Source organism: Tamandua tetradactyla, chromosome 1, assembly GCF_023851605.1.
Source record: "Tamandua tetradactyla isolate mTamTet1 chromosome 1, mTamTet1.pri, whole genome shotgun sequence".
Lineage (NCBI taxonomy): Eukaryota > Metazoa > Chordata > Mammalia > Pilosa > Myrmecophagidae > Tamandua > Tamandua tetradactyla.
The window spans coordinates 182012000-182033948 of NC_135327.1; the positions used below are offsets into that span (position 1 = coordinate 182012000).

Here is a 21949-nt window from a genome sequence, read left to right on the forward strand (position 1 = left end):
CGACAGGGGGCCATGTCTTCTACTTTATTAGTTGCTGCTCTATTACCCAGCCTGAAATCAGCTGTGCAATCCAGAGAAGCACAATACACACACTAGTGAAAGTTTGGAGTCTCTGCTTCCATTATGGCAGCTCTAGAATAGAAATAAATTGACTTTGTGTCTCCAGATTGAATATTTGTAGTGAGCAGTACAGGGGAAAAGAGAAAGGACTTACTAAGAAGAGAAAGTTATGGAAGGATAGAACAAACAGCTCCACTATTCATTCTAAATTTATCAAAATAATTACTCATATTCTTTACAATATCTGCAGTATATCCAGATTCCTATGGGAAAGCAGTATAAAAGTTAAGTGCACAGAGTTCAACCTAGCAGAAATTAAACTTCTAAAGCCTTAGTTTCTCTATCTGCAAAATGGGAATACCAACTAATACATAGAGTAATCGGATCGTGGATATAAAATGCAGCACCTGGCACACATTAAGCACTCAATAAATGGAAAATACTGGTTTGCGGTGTCTCACAGCAGATGACTTCATTAGGCCCTGATGGGCTTTCCTTGTAGGCTAAAGCCAAGAGGTCCCTTCATGATTATCTCGTCTCACAGAAAGCCCAGGATTTCATCTCATGTGGATACACAGAGCCGGAACACACAGAGAGCAGGACTGAGACCTAAGGTGCTAGGTTAGGCAAAGTTGTTTGCCACTATCTGAATACTGCCTAAAGGAGACCCCTTTTGTTAACTGCAGCTCAGGTCCAGCTCCCTGGGGCAGGATTCTACTGAGCTATGGGAAATCACTGTGGAAGTCTCAGAAGTGCATATATCTATGAGTCAAGAGCAATGGGGGAGCAGTAAAGTGATGACTATGCATCAACTAGCCTGTGACCTTGAGCAAGTCACATCTCTACATCAGTTTCCTCTTCCGTAAGGAGTACTTGCATTCTATGATCTCTGCAGTCTCTTTTATGATTCTATTGTTCCATCCTCTATGTGGTATTGGTTATAATTCTGAAAACGTGACCCAAGGGACACCATCAAATGTGTACCATTTCCTTCCAAGGCCACTTGGCAGTCCTTTGGCCCTGCTCCCTGAGAAGGGAAGATTTTTCAAATGGCCATTGCATTCCGGTTTTTTGTTCTGTGTGCAACAGCTCTCCACCCAACAGCTGGCCATTCCACTTTTCCTTTTCTGCCCCCTAAGTGGTCAAGTGCACGTGCTGGGACAATCACTGGTTTGCAGTATGTCAGCTCAGAAATGGTTTCCAGACCAATGGACAACCTGTTTATATGCTCAGGGTGGACAAATGAGCATTTTAGAGGACCGATATGAAGTAAATCATTTCCCCAACAACAAAACCCACCCACATGCTTCTTTATAAATCATGCCTCTTAATTCCATGCTGATGAACAGTCACTAAATTGCCTCTATTATAAAAGCAACTCTCACTCCTTTCATGCCCTGACACTTAAGAATCACAATATTTTCAAGCTCCATTGTACTAATAATGCCTTTGCAGAAATAATACAAATAGCTATTTCCCTGGACAGATCCATGGCCAGGGCGCTTTCCAAGAGATTTTCTTTGAATGTTCTTTGTGTCCTGGTACACTGGGGGACCCGCCAGTCTACTTAAATCTAGGGGACGTAGTGCTACTCTGGGCAATGACATTCTGTTTTAAAGCACACACTGAACGCGCCCCTTCACCTCGAACAATAAAGTATTCCAACGCATTTGATATGTCACATTCACATTGTCATGCACGAATACAATTCTAGTGTCTACATTTGGCAGGTAAAATAAGGCACATTATGAGGAGAAGCCACCAGACCTGCCTCCGGCTCCACGGATAGCAGGAGGATGGCTTTGCAGACCTTTGGCAAGATTGGCCAGAATCCGCTCTCTTTTTCATTTTATTTATTTATTTTCTCCGTGCCTTTATTTGCTGGGCCCGAGAAAAAGGGAAAAGCATCTCAGGAAAGGAGGGCGAGGGAGCCGCGGAGAATAAAAGAGGATGGGCGGGGAAACCCAAGATTTTGAAAATAACAGCAATAAAGGAAGGCAGGGTCGCGGCCGCATCCCGGGGGTATCCTCGGGACTTACCTGGGGCGCACGAGGCCAGCCGAGCCAGCAGCAGCAGCCACAGGCCGGGAAGCAGCAGCCCCGGGCGGCGGCGGGCGAGGCGGGAGGAAGGCCCGCGGCCGCACGGCCCCGGGACCAGCGCGACCCCGGCGCGGGTCTTCCCCTCCATGGCCGCGCCTCGGCGTCGGCGCCGCGCCCCGGCGTTCGCGGCCGGCGCCCCTGCCCGGCCTCGCGGCTCCGCGCTCTCAGTCTGGGGAGGGGCGGCTTCTGCAGCCGGAGCTGGGATGGGACACCGAGCACCAGCGCGGAGGGAGGCCGGCAAGGCGGGGGCGGGTCGGGGGCCGGAACCGCGGACAGGGGCCGCCAGCCGCACGCCGGCCTCTCCGCTCCGCCCCCTTCGGAGACTCCGAGTCGCTGCCGGGCAACGCGCGGGCCCCGGGGCGGAGAGACTAGCACCACCTCCCGGCCGTCCGGGCGCCTGCCTCCGGGGCAACCCTGGCTGGGCGCGCCCCGGGGTTGCGGGGCGCGAGTTTGGCTCAGCCCGCGTCGGGCGGCGGCGGCGGCGGTGCCGGTTCCGGGCCTCTCCCCAGCCGCTCCAGGACTCGCCTCCCGGGAGGGGGCGCGAGTGAATGAATGCAGGAGGCCTGGGCTAGCCCGAGCGGGGTCCAGCGCCGCCCAGACCCCGCACCTTCCAACCGGTTCCGCCGCGCTGGTGGTCCCCGAGCGTTCCGCCCCCGGGGGGCGCCCGGAATCTGGCGGACTAGGTAGGAGGGAGGACCGCGAGCAGGGGGCTGAGCCGGAAAACCTGGAAGTCGGGAGAGGAATGGGCCTCTCGCTCCTTGCCTCCCGCCTGGCTTTGCTCTGTTCGGTTCTGTCCGGGGCAGCAGATGTGTGTGGAGTGCCCAACGGTTATAGACAGGCTTCGGAGCTGCAGATGGTACAAAAAGTAAAAGTCGGGCTCGGTTCCCAAGAACCCTCAGTCCAGTGAAGGGGTTGAAAAAAGCGCACACACAATTCTATCCATCTTTTCTCCCTTCCGGAGGCTCTCTCTCCTTTCCAGGTCCTGCGCTCTGGGCCTGGGAAGTCGGCAAGACCTGGCACGTAGTAGGCTTGAGAACGCGTTGGCTGAACCAAATTGAAGCCAGGCGAAGAGAACCCCGCAGTCCAGGCCCTTTTGAGAGAAAGTAAGAACCTTTGATGGTGGAGAGAAATGCCAAATGATTTGTGTTGGGGTTGGGGTGATTTGTGATGGGATTGGGGTGGGGTGGGGAGGCAGGGTTAGAGAACCCTGTAGAAATTAGGAAAGTGGAGAAGAGAGTTAGCATTTGTTCATACCTGCTACGTGCCGGTCATCTGACTAGTTGCTTTGTGTGTTTTTAGTTTTCTAAAGAAAGCCATGGTTTAAAGGTCTTGGGATGTGGAATTAGCTATTTTGGAGCACTGCATCTTGTTGCCGTGCTTGCACCGCCAGGCAGGGCCCTAACGGTGTGTGTGTGGCCAGGGAGGGGGGTGGGGCGGTCACTATCTTCTTGTCCAGAAGTCTGTGGCTGACAATGGAAAATATGATTCATTTGCACTAACACTGGTTGCTGATCAGTCCTGTTTTCCTGCTAGGCGAGCTAAACAAGCCGCTGCCCAAGATAAGATTATTGGAGAATCAGTAATAGTTCTTCCTCAGAATTAAGGCTGGGCACCCCTCCTGTAAGTACCTCTTTGTTTCAAGGAAAAATAATTGAGAATAACATTTGAACTTTATTGATAGTTCTAGTTTTTGTGTCTTCATTTGTTTTGTATTTTATTATCCCAGCCCACCCCTACCTGCATCATAAACAGTCCCTGTAATTGATTTCTTTTGGATAAACAGAGGGTTTTGCATACCTTGCCTCCACCTCTTAGACTCCTGGTGAGTCCCTAAGTGGAGACACCTCCTGCCAGGGCATTTCTGGTCCCTAAATGTCATGGCCTTGTATCTGGGGCCTCTTATTCCTTTTGAACTCGTTGTGTAAACAACTCATTTCAACATACACTGCTGCCTTGGGTGATTCTTTAATTGTCCTGTTGTTATTTTATCTTTTAAGAATGTATACTTTGCCTCCCCAAACAAATTATCATGAAGTTCAAAAATGGTATCCTTCTGCTTAGTATTTCCCATAGCACCAGTAAGCCCTCATTATACATTTGTTGATTTGAAAAAGAGCATCCACTCCCTAAAGTGAACAGATTTAACCTTTCAGATTTAGCTCCAGCCTCCAGTGAGCTCCCACTTATTCTAGAACACAGAATGTCAATCAAACAGGGCTTCCATTCCATTCTCAGCAACCTCAGGGAAAATGGAATGTTTGCCAGACAGTAAGAAGGGTTTGACATCCATCAACAGACGAGTGGCTAAACAAACTGTGGTATATACATACGATGGAATATTATGCAGCTTTAAGACAGAATAAACTTATGAAGCATGTAATAACATGGATGGACCTAGAGAACGTTATGCTGAGTGAGTCTAGCCAAAAACTAAAGGACAAATACTGTATGATCCCACTGATGTGAACCGACATTTGAGAATAAACTTGGAATATGTCATTGGTAACAGAGACCAGCAGGAGTTAGAAACAGGGTAAGACAATGGGTAATTGGAGCTGAAGGGATACAGACTGTGCAACAGGACTAGATACAAAAACTCAGAAATGGACAGCACAATAATACCTAATTGTAAAGTAATCATGTTAAAACACTGAACGAAGCTGCATCTGAGCTATAGGTTTTTGTTTTTTGGTTTTTGGTTTTTGTTTGTTTGTTTTGTTTTTGTCTGTCTGGTTGGTTGTTTGTCTTTTTTTTTTACTATTATTATTACTTTTATTTTTTTCTCTATATTAACATTCTATATCTTTTTCTGTTGTGTTGCTAGTTCTTCTAAACCGATGCAAATGTACTAAGAAACGATGATCATGCATCTATGTGATGATGTTAAGAATTACTGATTGCATATATAGAATGGTATGATTTCTAAATGTTGGGTTAATTTCTTTTTTTCCATTAATTAATAAAAAAAAGAAGGGTTTGACAGCAGTTGGAAATAAAAATCATACCTTTGAGACATAGAAATGACTCATGCCACCAACTTTCTAAGAAAAGTATGATCCCTAGGGTCCATGGTCTCTGAGCTCTAAAGGCTTAAAACTAAACATTACTCTTATATTTAAAGCATTCTGCCTCAGTGTCTAGGAACATATCTCCCAGGTAGGTTGTATGACTCTAAAAGTCCGGAAGGATTCTGAAGTCCAAAGCAATTTGAGGTAGGTATGTGTATGTGTGTACATCTGTGTATACATGCCTTCACATGGATAAACATACACACTTTAAGGGATTAAAACAAGATCTTAATGCCTTCTTGGCCAAAAGGGGGAAAATGTAACAAAATAAGGTTTCAATGGCTGAGAGATTTTAAAAAGAGTAGATTTTGGAGGTTATTCTTATGAGGCTTCGGCCAGATTGCACAAATTGCCAAGGTAATATGCCCTAGAAAAGCCATGTTTTAATCTTGATGCATCTAGTGGAGACAGCCATTTCTTTTAATCCCTATTCAGTATTGTAGGTTGGAAACTTGATTACATGATCTCCACAGACATGTGACTCACCCAATTGTGGAGATTAACTTTTTTTTGTATGTAGTTGGGGAATCAAACCGGGGTCTCCCACATGGTAGGGAAGCATTCTACCACTGAGGTGTTAACTTTTGATTAGAGGGAGATGTGACTCCACCCATTCCAGGTGGGTCTTGAAAAGTTTACTGGGATTTTTTAAAAGAAGAAGCATTTTAGCAGAGCCACAAGGTATGCCAAGCTCCATTCCCCTATCTTTTCAACATGAAGAAGTTAAAATGGTCATTGCCCAGATATCCCTGAAGATTGAAAGAATAATCAAATGAGTGGGAGGAGTGGTAACAGAGAAGATAGGATTTAACAAATGATCATCACCACTGAAACATTATATAGATATTTATTTTTAGTTTCTAGTGCATTAGAACAGCCAGGAAATTCCTGAAAATGTGAAAATGTAACCCACAATATACTTTGTAATTTGTTCTATAACTACTTGTTAAACTGAACTTTGGAATTTGTCACTTTTCTGTATATATGTTACATTTCACAGTTTTTTAAAAAAATGCTTTGAAAAAAAAAAAGGCCTTAGGGCATTCCTACCAAATTATGCAACAAATAAATCTAGCAGACATTTCTACTACAGAGTGCCTACTACAGACCTGTTAATGCTGTAGGAGGATATAAAAGAATCATTTTATAGATAAAGAAACAAGCCAGAGAGGTTAGTTCATTTCCCTAGGGCTCAGCACCATCTGGAATACTCATCTCCTGTTTTCCATTCAAATCCACACAACCTCTAGTGGGATAGGTGGCCATTAGTCTGAGTCCTTAAAAGGCTTATGGTGGACGGGTGGAATCACTCCTCTGTAGACCCAGGAAAATGGGTCCCAGCTTTAGAGGGCCCCAATCTGGGTCACCTCTAACCTCACCTCCTCCCACAGGGAAGAGTTTGTGAGGCCATGGGGAATAACCAGCGAGGAAGTGACCTACTTCCCCTGTTCTAGTTTCCTAGCTGGGTTCAAGAAGGCTGATGAAGTTCACGGTTTCTCTCTCAGGTGGAAGGGCACATGGTAAACACAGTCAGAGTTTCTCTCTCATCTGGAAAGGCATATGGGGAACACAGCATCATCTGCTCTCTTCTTCTCCTGGCTTCCTGTTTCATGAAGCTCCCCGGGAGGCATTTTCCTTCTTCATCTCAAAGGTCACTGGCTGGTAGACTCCGGTTCTTGTGGCTATGTCGTTCTGCTCTGCTCTCTCTGAATCACCCGTTCTCCAAAATGATTCCTCTTTTAAGGAATTCCAATAAACCAATCAAGACCCACCCAAATGGGTGGAGATATGTTGTCACCTAATCCAATTTAACAACCACTCTTGACTAAATCAAATCATCCAGGGAGATGATCTGATTACAGTTTCAAACATACAGTATTGAATAGGGATTATTCTATCTTTATGAAATGGGATTTTGTTTAAAACATGGATTTTCTAGGGGGCATACTTCCTTTCAAACCAGCACTTCCTTTCAAACCAGCACATCCCCCATGCTCAGTGTTCTAGTTTGCAAGCTACTGAAATGAGATATACCAGAAATCGAACAGCTTTTAAAAAGGAGAATTTATTAAGTTGCAAGTTTACAGTTCTAAAATAGTGAAAATGTCCAAATTAAGGCACCAACAGGAGGTTTTGTTCACTCAAGAAAGGCTGATGAAGTTCAGGGTTTCTCTTTCAACTGGAAAGGTAAATGGTGAACATGGCAACATCTGCTAGCTTTCTCTCCAGGCTTCTTGTTTCATGAAGCTACCCTAGGGGCATTTTCCTTCTTCATCTCCAAAGGACTCTGGCTGTGTGGGCTCTGTAGTACTCATGGCTCTGAGGCTCTATGGCTCTGCTAAAATGCTTCCTCTTATAAAGGATCCCAGTAAACTTTTCAAGACCCACCTGTAATGGGTGGAGTCACATCTCCCTCTAATCAAAAGTTAACACCTCAGTGGTAGAATGCCCACCTTCCATGCAGGAGACCTAGATTCCCAGACCATGCATGAAAAAAAGAAAAAATAGTTAATCCCCACAATTGGGTGAGTCACAGGTCCATGGAGATAATCTAATCAAGTTTCCAGCCTATAGTGCTGGATAGGGATTAAAAGAAATGGTTGCCTCCACAAGATGGATCAAGATTAAAACATGGCTTTTCTAGGGCACATAATCCTTTCAAACTGGTACCCTCAGATACCCAGGACCACAGAATACCTTGGCTGGTCAGCCCCAGGCTCACTTCTAGGGGCTTTTGTTGCCTTTTCCCAAAATTTGTCCTCCCACGGGGGATGCACAGCTGGTATGTACAACCCTAGTTCCAAGGGCTGGCCAAAGGGTAGTTGTATGCAGAGGGGTCATGGAACTTGGATATGCAGGTGGGTGTCTACAGATATGCCCTTGAAACCTATAGAAGTGAAGCCCAGAACCAGATGTGGGAAGAGAAGGGTGGACAAGGGAAGGAAACACAAGCTGCAGGACAGAGCCTGGGCCTGGCTCCAATGCTTTGCTCAGAGCATGAAGGACTCTGGGAATTCTGCCCTGGAACCTGGTCTGTCAGGTGATTATGAAGGTATATTTATCAAGGAAGGGGGATATATATGATCTTACTAAGAAGATTTATTAAGTTACAAGTTAGAATTCTAAGGCCATGAAAATGTCTAAATTAAGGCACCAACAAGATACCTTCTTGGAGGATGACAGCTGGTATCCAGGGTTCCTCTGTCGTGGGAAGGCACATGGCGATGGCTACTGGTTCTTCTCTCCTGGGTTGGTTTGAAAAGAGCTCTCTCAGCTCCTATGGGTCCTTCTGGTTTCTCCTGAGGCATTTTCTTTCTTAGCTTCTCTCAGTTCTCTTAAAGGACTTCAGCAAGCTGATTAAGACTCACCTTGAATGAGCGGGGTTACAACTCCATGGAAACAACTTAATCAAAAGGTCCCACTCAACAACAGGTCTACCCCAACAAGATTGCATTAAAAGAACATAGGCTTTTCTGGGGAGCATAACAGATTCAAACCACACATGCAACAACTTAGTATCCACCCAAATAAGCAGATCCACCAACTGTTAAGATTTTCCACATTTATTGCATCATTCTATCTATCTATCTATCTATCTACCTACCTACCTACCTACCTACCTACCTCTCAACATTCAGAGAAGGTTTTTATACATCATTCTCCCCAAACATTTAATATTTCCCTGTCTATTTTAATAACAAGAATACTCACTTATGTAACTACTCTAAGTGCAGTTATTAGGTTCATGCGTTTGCATATGTATATGGATATTAAACCCTTAATCAGATATATGGTTTCCAGATATTCTATTATGTGTGCATACCGTGTTTGTTTATCCATTCATTGGTTTCTGGATCATTAGGGTGTGCCCATCTTTTGGTGATTGTGAATAATGCCACCATGAGCATCGGTGTTCAGATAGCTGTTCTAGTCCCTGCTTTCATATCTTTTAGGTCTATATGTAGAGGTGAGATTGACAGGTCATGTGGTAATTCTATCCTTAACTTTCTGAGGAGCTGCCAATCTTTCTTACAATAGCACTTGCACCATTTTATATTCCCAACAGCAGTGAATAACTATTCCTATTTCTCCACATCCTCTCCAACACTTCTAATTTTCCATTTTTTTAGACGGTAGCCTTTTAATGACTGTGAAATGGTATCTAATTGTGGTTTTGATTTGCATTTACCTAATGGCTAAAGATGTTGAGCATTTTTCCCTTGGTCTGTCCCTGTTCTGTCCCTTTTGGTCCAGGTTGACAATGTTTTGGTTCATACAGATCTCACAAAAAACTGTTGGGTTTCCATATAGTACACAGTTTTCCAAACCACAGTAGGACATTTCATAGATCCTTCCTGGATAACTGCACCTCTAATCCGGACATTCACTGAAATGGCTGACTGGCTCCATGTTCAATTAAATTCTCACATGGAGCACTATTCTCTAAGGACTCCCTTTCTGGAAGCTCAGAATTTTCCAAACCATCAGTTTATGGTTTCTTTATGCCCAGGTGTTCAGTATTCAGCTTAACCCTTTCCTCTTGCATTTTACTATAAGCTTCAAATGGAAAACAGGCTGCACTTTCCACATTTAGCTTGAAAACCTCCTCAGCAAACTATTCAAGTTCCTCACCTTTAAGTTCTGTTTTCCATCTGACATAAGAACTCAATTTCACCAACTTCTCTGCCCCTTTTAAACAATGACCTCCTTTCCTCTAGCCTCCAATAATATGTTTTCCATTTTCCTCTAAGGCCCCATCAGAAGGACCTTTAACATCCATATTTCTACAGTCTTTTCAAGGCAGTCTCGGCTTTTTCTATCAAGCACCTCACAATTCTTCCTGCCTCTACCCATTATTCAATTTCAAAGCCATTTCCACATTTTTGGTATATGCAGTAGCAGCACACTCCTTCTACCTGGCACCAGAATCTGTTTTAGTTTCCTATGTTGCTCCTGCAAATATCAGGAAATGGGTTGGCTTAAATAATGGGAATTTATTTGCTCAGGTTTTGAATCCAGGAAAGTGTCCAAATCAAGACATTATCAAGGAGCCTGCAAAAGGAGTAACTGCAGCATCAGAAAGATGGTGGAGAACGACTCAAGAAAAAAGATCCCTTTGGTTCCAGAAAATCTCCTGAAAAAGAGCAAGGCTTATCAGGCCCTCAAAGCCACCCAGGCAAAGCAGCGACGTTTGGAAAAGAAGCAGAGAAAAGGAAAACAGTTCAGGTTTAAGCGACTGGAATCATTCTTAATTGATTCTTAGTAGCAACAACCTGACAAGATACGCCTCAAACGGCTAGAAGTGAAACCTCATGGCTTGGAAATGCCAGATGAACATTCCTTGGCCATTGTAATATGCATCTAAAAGATCAATGGGACTTCTGGGAAGATGGCCGAATAGAGTAGCTCAAGCTTAGCCCTGCTCCACAGAAAAGTTAGAGAAGGGACAGGAGGGCAACTGAGGCAGCAATTCGGGAATGAGAGCCTTCTGAACCTCATAGGGCACCCTGGTTGCAGAGGCTGAGGAACTGAGAGGCAGAAAGTTGGAGCCTGGCACAGAGGCGTGAAGCCTGCAAGAGTACACAGATGGGAGCCGGGGACTAGGAAGTAAGCCAGGCCTCATTCCTTGGGCACACTACCCTCACCAGCACAGCCCCATGACCGGCGACTCACCCCACACCCTACACAACCAAACTTGGTCACCCGCTCCCATTCCCCATGCTCCAGGTGCCCCTTCCCACCAGCCCCCAGTGTAGGTACCTACCTCCCACCCCCACCCTAAGTGCAGCCCAACCCACCTCTCCTGCACCCATCCCAAGCACTACCTTCCCCTCCCTGTTCCCTGCAGGCTGTTGCCAGCGCATAAAGGCTGCAGGCACTAACCTCCATGCACAGGCTACCCTGTGCCCATTGGGTCACACAGCCTCACCCTGCTCCCCCTGAGCTCTGAACATCAGTTTACGGCACTCCTAGACCCAATCATGTGCACAGGCCCCCAATCACGTCATTCAACTCTGGGAACCGCACTTTACAACAGTTCTAGAACCACACATGCACATGGCCCTCATCCACACTTCCCAGCTCTGAGAAAGTTCTGACCTGCACAGCCAGGTCACATCTGTCCCCAGTCCACAAAGGTATAATGCTGACCTGCTGCCACAGCTCTACGCATGCGCACAAAGGGGCCCATGCATTAGACCAGTGCACACCAGGGTTATGCCCCCCAGACCGGTACACTCGGACAGCTACATCCTCGCTGGCTGCTGGGTGCCCACATTCACAAGCATCAGCATAACATCCCCAACCTGCACCTATACCTGCCCTGAAACAAATCACCGTGCTGAGTGCCCCACCCCGTACTCTGCTCCCTGCTGTACAACCTTTCCACAAACACAAGGCCTTAGACTACTGAAAGAAAATCAACTCCCAAAGTAAATCAATCAAGATATTTACATGCAACAAAGACAGCAGAAGATCACTAAGCATATCACAATGCAGACAGATATAGCCCTGCCTAATGACAAAACTAAAACACCAGAGGAGACACAGATGTTGGAACAACAAATCAAAGATGTTCATACAACTCTACTTAATAAAATAAATGGGATAGCAAAAGATATATAGGAGATCAAGAAGACAGTAGAAGAGCATAAAGAGGAATTTGAAAGAATAAATAGAAAAATAGCAAAAATTGCAGATTAAAGACTCTGTTGACCAAATAAAGAACACACTAGAGGCACACAACACCAGATTTGAAGAGCAGAAGAAAGAATAAGTGATATAGAGGATGAGATAATTGACTTCAAAGACTCAAAACAGCAAATTGCAAAAATAAATGGAAAAAATTGAATTGGATCTCAGGGAAATGATAGACAAAACAAAGCCCATAGATATAAGACTCATTGGTGTCCCAGAAGGAGAAGAGAGGAGTAAAGGGCTAGGAAGAGTAGTTGAGGATATAATGGGGGAAAACTTCCCAACCCTCATAAAGGACATAAATATACAAGTCACAGAAGCCCAAAGAACTCCAAACAGAATAAATCCAAATACAGGCCTTCCCCAAGACACATACTAATCAGTCTGTCAAACGTCGAAGAGAAGCAGAAAATCCTGAAAGCAGCAAGAGAAAAACAATCTACTACATACAAGGGAAACCAAATAAGACTGAGTTCTGACTACTCAACTAGCACCCTGGAGGTAAGAAGTCAGTGGTATGATAAATTCAAGATCCTAAAAGAGAAGGACTTCCAGCCAAAAATTCTGTACCCAAACAAATTGTCCTTCAAAACTGAGGGAGAGATTAAAGTTTTCACAGACAAAGAAGTCCTGAAAGAATCTGTCAACAAGAGACCAGTCCTACAAGAAATACTAAAAGGAGTTCTGCCAACTGAAAAAAAAAAAAAAGACAGGAGAGGGACGTCTGGAGGAGAGCACAGAATTGAAGAGTACCATTAAGGGTAATTTAAAGAGTACAAAGAGAAAAAGGGAAAAGAATAGATAGAGCTGACAAATAAAATGAAAAAGATAACATGACAAAATCAAGAAACACATTTTCAGTAATAACTCTGAATGTAAATGGACTAAACTTACCAATTAAAAGATACAGATTGGCAGAATGGATTAAGAAACATAATCCAGCTATATGCTGCTTAGACATTACAAGAGACTCATCTTAGACACAAGGATACAAATAGATTGAAAGTGAAAGGATAGAAAAAGATTTTCCACACAAGTTGTAACCAAAAGAAAGCAGAAGGAGCTATACTAATATTAGAAAGGAATGTGGGCAGGTACAGTGGTACCATGTTAAATTGAGTGGTCAGGAGTGATCACTGTAATAAGGTGACATTGAACATGGGATATTTGGGAAAGAGGGTTCCAGGCAGAGTGAGCAAGAGTGTAAAATGAAGAAGCTAGAATACAGTAAACATTCAAAAAAATATTTACTGGAATACTATTCAGTGTAGAATATTGTGCTAAGTGATATTAAGTAAGATTACTATACTTTTCTCAAAGATCTTAACAGTCTTATAGGAAAAAACAATAACTATACTACAATAGAATTTCTGTATCAGAAAGAAGATACCAAATGTTCAAATACGGAAGAAATTGTATTTGCTAGGAGGGATTAAAGAAAGCCTTCTTGTGGCGATAGCATGTGAGCTGGGCTGTGGGAGTCTTTAAAGACAAGGACAAGTAGGATTTGGACAGCTAAGAGAACAGGGCAGGTGTTCCAGGTGAAGGAACAGTGTGAACCAAGATATCAAGGCAGTAAAGCATGAGGTTTATCTAGCTAGTGTGCAGAGCAGCGAGAGCAGTGGTTCTCAACCCTGGCTGATAAGAGAATAGCATGGATGCAAAAAACAAACAAACAAATTCCATAAATATCCAGGCTATATCAAAGAATAGTTAAATCCAATTCTCTGCAGATGAGGCTTGGACAACCATGTTTTTTAAAAAGAAACTACCCAAATTGTGATGTGCAGCTGAAAATAAGAATAATTGAGTTAGAACTTTAGGAGTCAATCATCTATAAAGGAAATAAGACAGATACTTAGAAAGATATAGTAAGCAAAGATAGAAAAGGGAGGCTGGGACAGAACATAAAGGGCTTAAATATCTAACTATAAAGCCTGGACTCAAGTTTGTAGGCAATGGGATATCATTAAAAATTTGGGGGGATATTATTAGAACTGAGCACAAGATGGATTACTCTATTAACAATATATAAGATGACTTGGAGAGAGAAAAGACTGAAAGTGGGGAGGACCAATTAGACAGAGGTCTTAGTGCAAGTAATTCAGTTAGGTAAAATTCACCCTTTTAAAATTGTATAGTTCAATAAGTTTTGACAATGTACGAAGTCTGTAACCCCAATGCATTCAAGATATAGAACATGTCTATTTCCCTGAAAAGTTCCCTGTGTACTACTTACAGTCTATCCACTGCCCCCATCCTCAGTCCCTGGCAACCACTGCCCTTTCTGCTCCTATAGTTTTGCCTTTTCCCAGATTTAATATAAATGAAATCATACACTAGGTAGCCTTTTGTGTCAAGTTTCCTTCATTTAACATAATGCCTTTGAGATGCATCCAGATTATTGTGTTTATCAGTGGTCCATGCTTTTCTATTGCTGAATAGTATTTCTTTGTACGGATGTACCACAATTTGTTAATCAATTCACTAATTATTGGACGTTTGAGTAGTTTCCAGTTTGGGGCTATTATGACCATAATGGCTATAAACCTTTGTGTATGGGTCTTTTTATAGGCATATGCTACCTTTCTCTTGGGTAAATACCTAAATGTATGTTTAACTTTATGAGAAACTTTACGAGTGGCTGTACCATTTTACATTCCCACCAGCAATATAAGAGTGATCCATTTCTCCGCATCCTCACCAGCATTTACTGTTATCACTGTATTTTATTTTGATCATTCTGATAGATGTATAAAGATAGCATTGTCTTTAATTTCCCTAATGGTTAATGGTGTCAAACAGCTTTTCATGTGCCACCTGAATATCCTTTTTGGAAAAATTTTTGTTCATGTCTTTGCCCATTTTCCTATCAACCTTTGTGTTTTTATAGTTGAGTTTGGAGAGGTCTTTATATATTTTAAATACAAGTACTTTGTCAGATGTGTCTTGCAAATGTTTTCTCCTAGTTCATAGCTTAACTTTTTTTTTCATTTAGCAGCACATCCCAAAGAGTACAAATTTTAAATTTTGATGAAGTCTAATTTTTAATTTTTTTTTTGATTCATGCTTTTTGTATCCTATCTAAGAAATCCTTGCCTAATCCAAGGTCAGAACTATTTTCTCCTATGTTTTCCTCCAGGAATTTTATAGTTTTAGCTCTGGTAATGAGTTAATTTTTGCATAATGTATGAGGTAAGGGCTGAAGTTTATATTTTTTGCAATTTGCTGTCCAATGTTCTAGCACTACTCCTTGAAATGATTATTCTTTCTTCATTGGATTGACTTGGTACTTTCCAAAAATCAATTGGCCATATATGTGTAGGGCTATTTCTGTACTTTCAACTCTGTTCCATAAAGACTCCATGTATTACATGAAGAAGAAAAAGTAAGATAGTATACAGTATACTCCTATTTGTGAAAAAAGGAATAATTATAAATACATTTTTTAAAAAAAAGTCTAAGTGTAAATAATTACCATGGGGAAAAGAAATAAGATTTTGGAGAGGGGTTAGGAAGCAAATATATGAAGAGGAATGTTCACGTTTCACTCTCTATGTCAATCCATCGATATTATTTGAATTTTTAACATGAGCATGTATTATTTTTGTGTTTAAAACCTTTTAAATAAAAACTTCAGGGATTTGAATGGAAATTAGGAAACAGATGAGATACACTCTGGACTTTAAATCAAGATTTAGGAACTTGTGAGATATTAGAAGAAGAGAGAGTAAAAGATGATTCAGAGCCTTGAGAAGGATAGTAAAAGGAAATCAGTTGGAGAGTCTGAATTAGGAGAAAATATGAAGTGTCAAGTATTGAATGTGTTGGCTGTGAGGTACTGGGAGATCACCCACGGAGTGATGCTAACACAAGCAGTTATAAGGTAAGCCTGGGGCTTGTGAGATAAGGTAGGTAAGCTGAAGATTATGAAAATAATTTATACTGAGTTATTAGCTAGGAACTTGAGAGTTAATGACTGTACCTAGAAAGAGAGAAGAGAAGGAAAGAAAAGAGGGTTGAGATTAGGGCCTCAAGAAAGACCTTCATAGTTAAGTATAGAATTAGCATATGACCCAGCAATCCCAATCTCACTGCTAGGTATATACCCAAAATAATAGAAAGCAAGGACTCGAATAGGTATTTGCACAGAACATCCTTCATGGCATTATTCACAGTTGCCAAAAGATGAAAGCAACCCAGGTCAAGTGTCCATCAAACAGTGAATGGATAAACAAAATGTGGTGTATACATACTATTGAATATTATTTGGCCATAAAAAGGAATGAACCTCTGATGCATGCTACAACACAGATGATCCTATAAGATATGAGGCTGAGTGATATAAAGCCAGACACAAAAGGACAAATACTATATGAACTCATTTATATGAATGATTAGAATATGAAAATTCAAAGTCAGAAATTAGAATACAGGTTATATGAGACAGGTGTGGGTAAAGAATGGGTAGTTGATGCTTATTGGAACAGAGTTTTTGGTTCGGGTTACAGAAAAATTTCAGTAATGGGTGGTGGTAATAGTGGCACAACATTGTGAATGTAATTAACACCATTGAAATGTATATCTGAAAGTGGATAAAATGGGAAATTTTAGGTTGTGTATATGTTATCAGAATAAAAATTTTTTAAAACCCATAGAACATAGAACTGTACAGCACAATGAACCCTAATATAAACTATGAACTATAGTTAATAGTATAATTATAATAATATTGTTTCCCCAGTCATAACAAAGATATCACACTAATGCAAAATGTTAAAAAGGGAAACCATCAGGGTGTGTATATGGGAACTCTATACTTTCTGCATGATTTTTCTGTAAACCTACAACTGCTTAAAAAAAATAGACTGGGCAGTGTGATGGTGGCTCAGTGGCAGAGTTCTTGCCTACCATGCCGGAGACCCGGGTTCAATTCCTGGTGCCTGCCCACACATACACAAAAAAATAGACCTGCTTTTGGGAAAAGCTGAAGAGGAATGAGTGAAAAGCGCAGGGAGGCTTTGAGGGAAAGCTGAGGAGAAGATGGGAAATGTGATGCCACTGAAGGCTTGAGTGGGAAGTTTCAAAAGGAAGGTAATGGCCAATATCAGGGAGGATAAGAATGAGAAAACCTCATTGGACTTAATGATGTGTCATTAAAGGGAAACTGAGAGTGGGGATGGGAGGAAGCAAGTAACAAGGGGTAAAAGAGTGAGCTGGCAGGAGGCTAGGGGTGGGGTTGCCATATGATCCTGCAACCCAGTTGCTCAATGTGTACCTGGAGGAACTGAGAGTGGGGACATGAATGGACATTTGCACATGGGTGTTTACTGGGGCAGTGTTCACAATGGATGGAGGTGGTCTAAGGACACAATGACTGAGGAATGGAAGGGGGAACTGTGCTGTTTACATTCAATGGACTACTGAGTGGCTGCAAGAAGAAATGAAGTTGTGAGGCATGCAACTAGGTGAATGAACTTTAAGGACAGTATGCTGAATGAAATGTGAGAAACAAGCAAATATTATCATGCCTCACTCATATGGACTAACTATAATATACAAACTCAGAGAAGTGAAGTCGAGAGCATGGGTTATCAGGTTGGGGCCTATTGTAAAGGGTCCTAGATTGTAAGCTATTACAGCAGTCATATATTTAAAAAAAAAAAAAACAAAGAAAAAAAAATGAGTCAGCTGGCTGGGAAGCAGGGGGAGGCCACATGTAAGATGATTTGGGTTTTTAGAATGATAAGACTGAACATCCTTTTAGAGAGAAAAGAAGGTATCTCAAGATTGTGAGAATGAACTGCAAGGGAGGAATAATTGATGTTGTAAATTCTTGGAGCTAAAAGGAGATGGAATCAAGAATCATGCAGAAGACTTTTGAAAAAGCAGAGCCCGCAAGCCAGATGTTCAATATCAGGAAAGTGGTTTGATAAAATTACAGTATAGTAACAAGATGGAATGGTATGTTTCTGTGAAAATAACTGTGAAGAAACATAGGAAGTGTTTGGATTATAATGTTAAGTAGAAAAAAAACAACATATAAAATGGTGTATGTACTTAGCCAGGTATTTTGTACAATACTTTCCTACTGTAGGTATTCCCCTACTCCCATTATCTTAATTCAACAATCTTAAGTTTTGTGCAATACCTTCCTAGCATAGGGAGTAGTGTATTGCACAAAACTTAAGATTGATGAATTAAGATAATGGGAGTAGGGGAATTCTTTGTTTTAATATTGTTACGTTGTCTTTTCAATTAAAAATGTTTAGAAGGAGGCAGTATCTTCCTTCAAGAAAACAGAGAAAGGATAGATGATGATGGGCCAAGATGTAGGCCTGAGGTGGTCTCTAAAGTTACTTGCCCCTTTCAATACTTTTAAGCTCACTGTTAGTCTGCAGAATTTACGCTATAAATATTAAAATCCCCAAAAGGAAAGGTCAGCATGAACCACATGTTATCAGATAGGGAAGCTTTCACAGACTATGTGAGGTTAAGCTAGGTCTTGAACAATGGGTTACATTCTTTAAAGGAAGGGAAGGATGGAGGGTATTGCAGGCAAAAGCAAAGGCAAGAAGGTAGAAATAAATGGAATGTGACACAGGACGGTGCCACTTGCTTATCCAGAGGAAAATCTATTGAGAGGAACGTTGAGACAAAAGAGCAAATTAGGTAGGATAAGGTTAGATTATAGAAAGCAAATAGTTTAGACTTGCCATGGCTAAACTAAGTAATTCCCTTAGTTTACCTCAAGCCCAGGGAGGACTCCAGCTGAGGCACAACTACTGCTGCTAGAAAGGGACACGGGAGGGAGAGACATTGGCAGAGTTCCCATGACCAGCAGGGAGTTGGGATGTTTAAAACCAGGATCTCTGTCTTGAGTGGAATGGCCTGAGGACATTCGGTCTCTCTGGCAGGTTTGGTACCAATAATGGCAAGTAAGAATGTTCCTGTGGCAGGTTCCAGGCCTAGCACCTGTCTGTTGCAGTTTCCCTTCCCTTCCTTCCCCCATCACCTCCAAACAAGGTACCGCAGATCCCCTGGCTCCATCCTCTGGACACACTCTCCCAGGGGTCCCCTCCTACGATAGTCCCAAGCCCACACAGCTCCATCTGAGACATGCTGACAGTCCACATTAGAATCACCAGAAACAGTTGGTGGAAGCTATTTTTAGAATTACCCCCGCTTTCTGGCATTATACTAACTCCAACCCACATATGATGACTCTGGCTCAAATTCAGAATGAGAGTAATGATAACTGTCTAGTTTGGTTCCTTGTTCTTCCATCTTGTCATGGATCACAATCAACTATATGAGCCTTGTAAATAAAATAATGTCAAACCCATACTAACAATATATCTCTCTTAATATCCCGGCTTCCCTAGAAAACCCCTTTCTCCCTCAAATCCCTTGATTGGTCTCCCTTTCTAGGACAGAGAGGTCTGCTCTTGAGCCTCCTAAAGCTGCAGCCATCACTTCTGCAGCCTTCTCTGCTCTACCTGGATTGGGCGCCCTTGCTCCGCAATCCCACAAGCCCCTATGGCACCTCTGTCAGTGCATTGACCACAGCAAGTTCAATCTTCATGAATCTGCTCACCCATGAGATTCTAAGCAACTCAAGCTCAGAAACTTTGTAGTTGTCTAGTGCCTGGTGTGCATCTCCTGTGGTGCTTGACAGGTCGTGGGGCTCAGTTAGTGCTTATTGAATGAATAAATGGAAGTATGGAAACCAGCCAGGTCTCCTTCCTCACCTCATCCTCTCCCCACTACCCAGAGATAGTGAATTAACCTAAGGGGAGTTGAGCTTGTCCACAGTTCTTTGGCAGGACCAGAAGGGATGTACTGTGGCAAATACTTATCCATGTCTACCCTAAGAGGGTAACTTCTCAAACTTTAAAATATGTCAAAGATTGCTTAATCCCTCTGCTACACACTAGGAAACACCAACCAGAGACTGCTTGAAAAGTACAAAGGCCACTTCAGATATCACATTAACTGGGCCTTGTACAGAGTTCATTAAGATACAGGAATTGACACCAGAAAATGTTTATTAAACTGAGTGGAATAGGCACTTCATGGAAATGGAGAAAGAACACAATCCTTGCCCTTTAAAAAATGAGTCTCCAAACAAAAAACAATATCAAAGTATATAGGCTCTGGATAAAATTTTGAGAAGTTGTATGATAAAATCATCTGCCCACAAACAACTCTGTGTGGAATTCATCTGCCATTTTAAAGGAAAAAAGTAAGAAAAGTAAAAGTAAGAAATTTCTACTTCTTCCAATAGAACTTCTTGCAATGATGGAAAATGTTCTATAAATCTATGTTGTCAAATGGCTATCGAGCACTTGAAATGTGGTTAATGCCACTGAGGAACTGAATATTTATTGAATTTTAATTAATGTAAATATAAATAACTACATCTTTTGTAATTAGACAACACAGCTCTTGATCATGAAGAAAACAAATACCATAGCTGCCATGTTGTAAATTAAGTATAGAAATTGCCAACTTATAACACGCTCTTCAGATCCAGTCATAAATCCTGGACTTGGTTCATGATAGCCACTGATGTCTATGGCCAATAAAGCTCTCTGTACCTGAGTTTCCTCATCTGTAAAATAGCAATAATAATAATAACTACACCACCTTTGGTTTGGCCACAGTCATGTCCCCTTAGCCTTCCAAGAATCAACCTGAAATTCGAGGTTTAGGTGCTGTCTCTGCCTAAGACGTGGACCAGACTCTGTCTTAGCTCTGTGGACTGTGACCCAAGGTGTCTGAGGAATTTCTGTGCATGGTACAAACTAGCTGCCCAGATAACAGAAAATAAAAGATATCTGTAGTAATGACAAACACTTCATAAATTCAAAAAGAAAACTTCAGATGCCCTTCATCAACTTTCAAATAAAATTCATAACTTAACGTGCCCTGCAAAGTTTGCAGACTTCTGTATGCACATCTAGCCACTGGAGCCATCCTTCCATCCCTCGAATGAGCCAGGCACTGCCCTGAGCCTCTCCATGTGCTCTCCCACCTGCCCTTTGCCCTTCACCTGATGAGCTGCTTCTCACCCATGTCTTCCCTAATTGCCCTCCTCCATCTAACTAGATCATTCGTGTCTGTCTCTTTTTCCTTAACACTTACTAAAATTTTAAACTATATGTTTAATTTTGTGTTTGGTCTAACATTTCTCTTCTCCACTAAATTATAATCTCCGTGAGGACAGACACTATCACTTTTTGTTTAGAAAGGGGTATTTACAAGATGCTTAACTGCCAAAACTATCTGCATTTGTCTCATAGCTCCGCCACTTATTAGCTGTGACAAATTAACCCCTCTATGCCTCAGTTTCCTCATCTATTAAATGGAATAATATTAATAACAACAACAATAATAATAGTGTCTTAGTTTGTCCAGGTTGCTACAGCAAATACCACAGAATGGTGGGCTTGAACCACAGAAATTTATTGTCTCATGGTCTAGAGGTTAGAAGCCCAAAATCAACATGATGGCAGGATCATGCTTTCTTGAAGTCTGTAGCATTCTGGTAGTGGCTTGACAACAATCCATAACTCAGTCTCTGCCTCCATCACATGGCTGTCTTTCTCTCCACCTGTCTCATACTACTATGTCCAAATTTGTTTGGCTTACAAGGACTCCAGTGTATTGGATTAAGGCCCATCGTGATTCATTTGGCCTTATCTTAATAAGATCTTCAAAGATTCCTTCTACAAATCAGTTCACAGCCACAGGACTGGGGGTTAGGACTTGAACTTGTCTTTGTAGGGGATATGATTCAATCCATATCAAATAACAACTGCCTCACAGGGATTATATGAAGATTAAATGAGTTGCAATACATAAAGTACTTAAAACAGAGCCTAGCACATAGCAAGCACTGCATAAGTGTTAGCTATTATTGCTTTTTGCCACTATATGTCCAATGGCAATACAATGCCTGGCACATAGTAGGTTCACAGTAAATACTTACTGAATTAATTATTAAATTTTTATTGGAATTAA

General features: G+C 42.0%; 2 protein-coding genes across 2 annotated transcripts in view; both read right to left on the bottom strand.

Annotated features, from left to right (window-relative positions):
* KIAA1549 (KIAA1549 ortholog) overlaps positions 1 to 3102 on the bottom strand; it is a 178198-nt gene extending 175096 nt beyond the window's left edge. The window contains exons 1-3 of the mRNA XM_077159029.1: positions 3087 to 3102; positions 2767 to 3006; positions 2100 to 2684 (exon numbers count right to left, since the gene is read on the bottom strand). Of these exons, the coding sequence (XP_077015144.1) occupies positions 2100 to 2684; positions 2767 to 3006; positions 3087 to 3102 (841 nt within the window). The remainder of the gene's footprint in view (positions 1 to 2099; positions 2685 to 2766; positions 3007 to 3086) is intronic.
* A 5184-nt stretch (positions 3103 to 8286) lies between these two features.
* The window catches only part of ZC3HAV1L (ZC3HAV1 like), a 67428-nt gene continuing 53765 nt past the window's right edge, over positions 8287 to 21949 (bottom strand). The window contains exon 4 of the mRNA XM_077144310.1: positions 8287 to 8472. Coding sequence (XP_077000425.1) covers positions 8456 to 8472 — 17 coding nt within the window. The 3' untranslated portion in view covers positions 8287 to 8455. The remainder of the gene's footprint in view (positions 8473 to 21949) is intronic.